Source organism: Hylobates moloch, unplaced genomic scaffold (genome assembly GCF_009828535.3).
Source record: "Hylobates moloch isolate HMO894 unplaced genomic scaffold, HMol_V3 SCAFFOLD_12, whole genome shotgun sequence".
NCBI lineage: Eukaryota > Metazoa > Chordata > Mammalia > Primates > Hylobatidae > Hylobates > Hylobates moloch.
Window position 1 is genome coordinate 39,847,735 of NW_026652287.1, and position 8,338 is coordinate 39,856,072.

Genomic DNA, 8,338 nt, shown 5'->3' on the forward strand with positions numbered 1-8,338 from the left:
GGGCTGCTGTCACCCCCGCCCTCCACCTTGCCACCGCCCCAGACTTCCCAGACCACACCTAGTGGGAACCCAGCCCAGTTACCTGACCACGCCTCCTGCAGACCCCGCCCCCTGCGGGCCCCGCCTCAAACTAACTTCCCAGGCCCTTGCTCCGCCCCCTTAAAACAATTTTTTGCTACTAGCCACGCCCCCTTTTGCATCGCATCGCTTTCTCCATAGACCCTGCCTACTAGGGGAGCACCGCGCATCCTTTCCTGCCAATGGCCCTCCCCCTTGCACATAGCCACGCCCATCGCCGAGTGACTACGCCCACCCGCAACCACCTCCTTCTTAGCCCCGTTCCTTAGGGAAATAGAACAAATTTCATCCCAACGTTCCCGCCCCTTAGAACCTTGCCCCTCCCTTCCACCCGGGCGGCCCCAGGCACCCAGGGCCCTTTGGTACCAGGGCGGGGTGGGGTGGGGTGTCTCTCTCCCCTCCCCGCCAAGGCTCCGGGTCAGGGCAGGGCAACTCCCTCGGGCTGTTACGCCAGGCTGGGGTAGCTGCGGCAGCTGTGACGTAAGGAGGGGTGCGCTTCCTCCAGACCGCCCTCCCGGATTTTCCGGAAAGAAGCCCCATTTGGTGGCGGGTTTTGTGGAGAGACGTCCGGGAAAACGCGACAGCTTCCGTCAGTGACAGCACGCTGGAGCGGGGCGGGACTTTGGGGGAGGTGGAAGGCAAATCATTCAGGTGGTTTCCCAGGTGGGAGGAAGGGTGGGGAGGACTTCCATCGTGATGCCTGGAGACGAACAAGAGAAAAGGTGACAGGGACCTAGAGCAAGAGAGAGGACGCTTTGGCCACGTTTATTCATGAGTTCCTCATATTAACATCAGTCTTGTCTCGTAGAGACAGGGTCTTGCTATATTGCCCAGGCCAGAGCGCAGCGGCGTGATCATAGCTCACTGTAGCCTCAACCTCCTGGGCTCAAGCTATCCTCCCGCTTCAGCCTTCCAAGCAGCTGAGCCTAAAGGTGCACACCACCACGCCCAGCTGATTTTATTTTATTTTTTGTAGAGATGGGGTCTTACTATGCTGCCTAGGCTCTGTAACTCCTGGGCTCATGCGATCTTCCTGCCTTGGCCTCCCAGAGCGCTGAGATTACAAGCATGAGCCACTGTGCTTGGCCCCAGTAACCACAGTCTTAAAAGCAGTAGCAGCAGCTAACATTTATTGAGCACTTACTGTACACAAGGGCTGTTCTGTCAACTTGCCTTTATTTTATTTTATTTTATTTTCATTTCATTATTTCATTTTATTTATTTATTTTTTTTTTTATTTTTTGAGATGGAGTTTCACTCTCGTTGCCCAGACCGGAGTGCAGTGCCAGCAGTCTCAGCTCACTGCAACCTCCACCTCCCGGGTTTAAGCAATTCTCCTGCTGCAGACTCCCAAGTAGCTGGGATTACAGGCTAATTTTTGTATTTTTAGTAGAGACGGGGTTTCACCATGTTGGCCAGACTGGTCTCAAACTCCTGACCTCATGTGATCCACCTGCCTCGGCCTCCCAAAGTGCTGGGGTTACAGGCATGAGGCCTCTATTTTAATTTTCAAACAGACCACCCTGTAAGGACGGTAGGTAGTATTTTCATCACTTCCATTTTCCAGATGGAGAAACTGAGGCACAGGGCAACTAAACCATTTGCCCAAGTTAACCTGGCTTGTAAGTGGTAGAGGAGAAATTCGAACCCGCAGCTCTGGAGCTTTATCCTGTCTGCCTCCCTTTCAATCTTCACAGGCCCACTTTCCCCAAGATGCTGCTTTGTGGTGAAAGTTACTCACCTACCATTTTACAGATGAGGAAATTGAGGCCTAGAGGGCCAAGGATGCTTGGAGATGAAAAGTTTTGATGCCTGTAGGTTGCAAAGCAGGGAATTTCCAGACTGGGCTCCCCCCACCGGCCCTGGCAGATGTGAAAGAGACTCCCGGGTCAAGAGGGGAAGGAAGTTTCTTCCTTATCCCCCACCAGTCTAGTATTGGTACAGTCAGAGGGTAGGGGCCTGTCCAGGGAAGGGGTCTAGCGCCTCCTCGTGGTTATAATAATTTAAAAAGGGGGCCTAGCACTTTGGGAGGCCGAGGTGGGCAGATCACCTGAGGTCAGGAGTTCCAGACCAGCCTGACCAACATAGTGAAACCCTGTCTCTACTAAATACAAAATTAGCTGGGTGTGGTGGCATGCACCTGTAATCCCAGCTACTGGGGAGGCTGAGGAAGGAGAATCACTTAAACCTGGGAGGCGGAGGTTGCTGTGAGCAGATCAGCTGGGTGTGGTGGCATGCACCTGTAATCCCAGCTACTAGGGAGGCTGAGGAAGGAGAAGCACTTGAACCTGGGAGGCAGAGGTTGCTGTGAGCAGAGATTGCACCATTGCACTCTAGCCTGGGCAACCAGAGTGAAACTCTGTCTCCTAGGAATAATAATAATAATAATGATAATTTAAAAAGAAACTCCATGACGAGGGCCACGTGTTAGGTGGAGGGGGAGGGCCCTGCTTACACTCTACTGGGGTGGAAGCTAGGGGTGGGGGCAGAGAGACCTAATCTCATGAAGATGATTTCAGCTAATGATAAGGTAATGGCTGGGAAGCCAGTAAATGTTTGTTGAATGAGTTAATGAAAGACACTATTGGGTCTGGCATGGTGGCTCATGCCTGTAATCCCAGCACTTTGGGAGGCTGAGGCAGGTGGATCACTTGAGGCCAGGAGTTTGAGACCAGCCTGGGCAACATGGCGAAACCCTGTCTCTACTGAAAATACAAAAATTTAGCCGCGCATGGTGACACCTATAATCCCAGCTACTCGGGAGGCTGAGGCAGGAGAATCGCTTGAACCTGGGAAGCGGAGGTTGCAATGAGCGCCACTGCACTCCAGCCTGGTCAACAGAGCAAGACAAAAAAAAAAAAAGACACTATTGCAGTCTATAAGGAGAGGAATGATGGTGGCTTGAATTTGGGTGGTGGCTATGGACATGGGGATAAAGGGATGGATTTGGGATAAATGTCAGGTGCAGTCAATAGAGCTTTCAATTATTTATTCATTCAACAGGTATTTATGGGGCATGCATACGTGCCAGGTGCTGCATAAGGGAGGGTCAGTAGTGAACCAAAGAGACACAAATTCCTGAATAGACAATAAAGAAACAAGGATGACCGGGCACCATGGGCCACATCTGTCCAAGGTGGGAGGATTGCTTGAGCCCAGGAGTTCAAGACTAGCCTGGGCAACATAGTAAGAGCCCCTCTCTGCAAAGAAATTTAAAATTAGCCAGGCACGGTGGCACAAGCCTGTAGTTCCAGCTACTTGGGGGGCTGAGGCGGGAGGATCACTTGAGCCCAGGAGCTTGAGGCTGCAGTAAGCTATGATCATGCTGCTGAGCTCCAGCCTGGGTGACAGAAGAAAGAGACTGGGCACAGTGACTCAAGCCCGTAATCCCAGCACTTTGGAAGACCAAGGCGGGCAGATCGCTTGAGGTCACGAGTTTGAGACTAGCCTGGCCAACATGCTGAAACCCTGTCTCTGTGAAAATACAAAAATTACCTGGGCATGGTGGCAGGCGCCAGTAATCCCAGCTGCCTGGGAGGCTGAGGTGGGGGAGAACCTGGGAGGCGGAGCTTGCAGTGAGCCTAGATCATGCCACTGCACCCCAGCCTGGGGGACAGAATGAGACCCTGTCAAACAAACAAAACAAAACAAACAAACAAAAAAAGCCAGGCGCGATGGCTCATGCCTGTAATTCCAGCACTTTGAGAGGCTGAGGCGGGTGGATCACCTGAGGTCAGGAGTTCGAGACCAGCCTGACCAACATGGAGAAACTCCGTCTCTACTAAAAATACAAAATTAGCTGGGCGTGGTGATGCATGCCTGTAATCTCAGCTGCTTGGGAAGCTGAGACAGGAGAATTGCTTGAACCCAGGAGCAGAGGTTGTGGTGAACTGATCACACCACTGCACTCTAGCCTGGGCAATGAGAGTGAAACTCCATCTCAAAAGAAGAAAGAAAAAAGAAAGAAAGAAACAAAGAGAGAAAGAGAAAAAGGAAAGAAAGAAGAAAGAAAAAGAGAGAAAGAAAGAGAGAGAAAGAAAGGAAGGAAGGAAGGAAGGCAGGCAGGAAGGAAGGAAGCAAGGAAGGAATGAAGGGAGGGAGAGAAAGGAAGGAAGGAAAAAAATAACTATAAAAAAATCAGATTTGTTGGACGAAGATCAGAGCTTAACCTAGGGAGGTGGGTGGGGCTGATGGAATGTGGAAAAGGCTGTGATTTGAAATCAGGGGGTTTAGGAAGACCTCATGAGAAGGTAGCATTTGAGCAAAGACCTGTAGGGGTGAGGGAGCTAGCCATGAAGTTGCTTAAGGTGGAGGACACAGCCCGTGCAAAGGCCCTGGGGCAAGGCTGTATGTTCCTGGCATGTTGGAGGAAGAGTGAAGAGGCCTATGTGGCTGGAGCACAGTGAAGAGGCGGAGAGAGGGAGGGGGGAGGGCAGGGAGGGAACTGGGCAATTCAAGCAGGGTTTTGTGGGCCTTGGGGAGGACTTGGGCTTGTCCCTGGAGGAAAGTGGGAGCCATAGAGAGTTGTGGGCAGAAGAGGGGTGTGCCCTGACTCAGATGCTCACAGGCAACCTCTGGTGGTGGCTGCAGGGAGGACAGACTGTGGGGGATGGGGGCTGGAGCCAGGAGACCAGCTGAGTGATGATGGGGCTGGACCAGACAGAGGAGGGGGTGAGAAGTGGGTGAATTCTGGGTATATTTCAGAGTGTCACTGCCACTGTCTGCATATGGAGGAAGCTCACCCATCTCATAGTCTAGCTGGCCTGACTTCCCCAGCCCCCCAACTCCCCGTGCCCAGGCCTGTGTCGAGTGGGCGGAAGAAAGAGATGTCAGATTCTGCATGGAAGGCGTGGGGTGGGGCTGGGCTGCAGGTGCTCCCCCAGCTCCCCGCCGCCCCATGGCTCCTCCTCCTCCACCCCCTCTCAGGGCGACAGTTACAGGCAAAGAAGAGGAAGTGGTAGCACTAGCTGTCGCTCCACAGGCGAGCAGGGCAGGCGTGCGGGCCGGTGGGTGGTGGAGGCCGCGAGGGTGCACGGCTGGCCCTGGGCAGGCGGCAGCCATGGAGCTGTGGCGCCAATGCACTCACTGGCTCATCCAGTGCCGGGTGCTGCCGCCCAGCCACCGCGTGACCTGGGATGGGGCTCAGGTGTGTGAACTGGCCCAGGCCCTCCGGGATGGTGTCCTTCTGTGTCAGCTGCTTAACAACCTGCTACCCCATGCCATCAACCTGCGTGAGGTCAACCTGCGCCCCCAGATGTCCCAGGTGAGCCCTCCACGGGCAGGTGTGCTGAGGGTTGGAGACGGGGGTCCTCCCAGGGGCTGACAGTCGAGGGGTTGACGTGCTCCACCTCTGGGCCTGCAAAGGAGAGGGAATATGCTTACAGGTCCAGGGCTGGCCCAGGGGGTGGTCACAATCTGAGATTCTGGGGTGGCCTCCCCAACCTTAACAGGCCCCCTGTGTGGGTTCACGGGCCCTGAGTTGGCCCGCATCTGGGCTGAGAACTGGCAAACTAGGGGTTAACTCTCTTAAGCCCCAGGCTGCCTCTACTGTGGTTCATGCCCCCAAATGGGACCAACCAGAGGTCTCGGGGGAGCTCCCCAGAACCCCCAGGGTGGCCATTGGGTTACCTGAGGCTTTGGACTCCTTTGACCCCCAGAGTCTGGATGTGGGGGAGGAGCCTCCGCCAACATCTTCCCCCACATGTGTCTCCTCCTCCCGGGCCCTGGGCCCCTTCCTTCCCCTTACATCTTCCTTCCCCTTGGCTTCCTGCCTGGGCCTGGGGCAGCATGGGGCAGGTGGGGGGCTGCAGCCCCTGGGATCTGAGCTTCCTCCCTGTATCCATCTCAGAGGAGATAGTAAGGCAGGGCCCAGTCCTGGGCTCAGAGAGTGGGTCCTGAGGTCTTGGTGCTTGGAAGAGCTGCATGTTCTCGGCAGGGATTTCTGCAGGGGCCCAGGCTGGAGGGGTGGTGGCAGATTTGACTGTGGCTGTATGAGGCTGGCTCAGGAAATATATTCAAATCCCTATTTGAATGTGGTTGGGTGGGCGTGTGATGTGGCTGCATTATGTTTCTGTAGCATCTTGTCTGGTTCCCCAGGGCTGCTGGGTGGGAACGGGGGACAGGGCAGGGCTGGTGGAGTCTCATCTCCTCTGGGATGAAAGGAGATACAGCCCTATCCTGGGGCCTGGGGGACACAGTCCTGCCTTGAGGTCTGAGGGGACAGCTCCCATCTGGTCCTCAGGCTGGCCCTGCAGATGAGGAGCTGGGAGGATAAGTTAATGGAGATGGGCCCATGGGGGTTCCTAGGGGGTGGTTTTCAGGGGCAGAGCCATTGGTGGAAGAGATCCATGGCCCTTTACTCCTTCTATGTATTTTATTTTATTTAACTTTATTTTTTTTGAGATGAAGTCTCGCTCTGTCGCCCAGGCTGGAGTGCAGTGGCGTGATCTCGGCTCACTGCAAGCTCCACCTCCCAGGTTCACGCCATTCTCTTCCTCAGCCTCCCGAGTAGCTGGGACTACAAGTGCCCGCCACCATGCCCAGCTATTTTTTTTTTTTGTATTTTTAGTAGAGACGGGGTTTCACCGTATTAGCCAGGATGGTCTCAATCTCCTGACCTTGTGATCCGCCTGCCACGGCCTCCCAAAGTCCTGGGATTACAGGTGTGAGCCACTGTGCCCGGCCTTTTTTTTTTCTTTAAAGACAGGGTCTCACTCTGTCACCCAGGCTGGAGTGCAGTGGTGCGATCTCAGCTCACTGCAACCTTAGCCTCTCAGGATCAGGCAATTATCCTGCTTCAGCCTCCTGAGTAGCTGGGATTACAGGCGTACACCACCACACCCGGCTAATTTTTGTATTTTTAATAGAGACAGGGTTTCACCATGTTGGCCATGCTAGTCTTGAACTCCTGACATCAAATGATCCACCCACCTCAGCCTTCCAAAGTGCTGGGATTAAGGTGTGAGCCACCGCGCCCGGCCGCTCCTTCTGTTTTATTTTTATTTTTTTTTATTTTATGTTTTATTTTTTGAGACAGAGTCTTGCTCTGTCACCCAGGCTGGAATGTGGTGCTGCAATCGTGGCTCACTGCAACCTCCACTTCCCGCATTCAAGCGGTTCTCCTGCCCCAGCCTTCCTAGTAGCTCGGACTACAGGCACACGTCACCATGCCTGCCTAATTTTTTTTTTTTTTTGTATTTTTAGTAGAGATGGGGTTTTGCCATGTTGACCAAGCTGGCCTTGAACTCCTGACCTCAGGTGATCTGCCCACCTCGGCCTCTCGAAATGCTAGGATTACAGGCATGAGCCACCGCGCCTGGCCCTTCTGTTTCTTCAGTGCCAGGGGCTTACACCGTCCTCAGCTGGGACAGGGCTTCCCGAAAGGAGAAGGCACTCCCCGCACCAACCTAAGCATCCATCCTCCGGCCACAGCCCATCCCAGCTTTGCCTACATTTGCTTAATCTTCTGGTTTCTAGGGCATGAGGAAGTAGTCATGGGATCTGTTAGGCCCCATCTGTTAGACCTGGCAGGGAGTCAAGGTCTCTGTGATGCTTCAATAGCAGCTAATGGGAAAGTGGATAGACTTAAGGATGAACTTCCATTCCTGTGTGTGTCTTAGCTAAAGCTAGTTTTCGGATGAAGGGTGAGGGTGCATGATGCTAATCCCTGGGAGAGCAGCTGCACTCCAAATACAGTCCTAATCCTCTGTAACAGGGAACAATGGGAACCCAGGTGGGGTCAGGCTTTATGCAAGAGGGGACATTTGTGCTGGGGTTTTGAAGAGTAAATAGGAGTTTTTCTCATTGTTCTGGCTTCCTGTGCCCAGCTGTATCAGGCTGCAGGCTGGGCAGGGGTGTACCCGGACCCTTTCCCTCTGGGAGGGGGCACATTCCTGCCCCTACCCATTTTGTTGCCCTTTGAAGCTCGGCCCTGTGTCTGGTATGTAGTGGGGACGTGTGAGGGAAGGTAAAAGGTCTCAACAAGAAGCCAGAGGAAGCTGCCACAGGAACAACATCTCTGGGTTTCTGGGTGCCTAACTGTCCAAAGATTGAAGCTGGAGCTGTGAATGCCCCATGGGATGTGAAAGGGTAGAGGGAAAAAGGAAATGTGCTTCTGTGGAGGAAATGGCATAAATAAAGGTGTGCAAGCTGGAATGAGAATTCTTCCCAGTTTCTGTCATTTCTCTTCAGAGTCCTCTTTTTTCTCAGTTGTTTCTTGGGAAGAGGGTGGAAAGAACATATTGATCCATCCATTCATCCA

General features: G+C 53.6%; 1 protein-coding gene across 1 annotated transcript in view; it reads left to right on the forward strand.

Annotated features, from left to right (window-relative positions):
* The first annotated feature begins 5,037 nt into the window (after nucleotides 1-5,037).
* The window catches only part of VAV1 (vav guanine nucleotide exchange factor 1), an 88,868-nt gene continuing 85,567 nt past the window's right edge, over nucleotides 5,038-8,338 (forward strand). Inside the window, exon 1 of the mRNA XM_032169450.2 lies at nucleotides 5,038-5,341. Coding sequence (XP_032025341.1) covers nucleotides 5,138-5,341 — 204 coding nt within the window. The 5' untranslated portion in view covers nucleotides 5,038-5,137. The remainder of the gene's footprint in view (nucleotides 5,342-8,338) is intronic.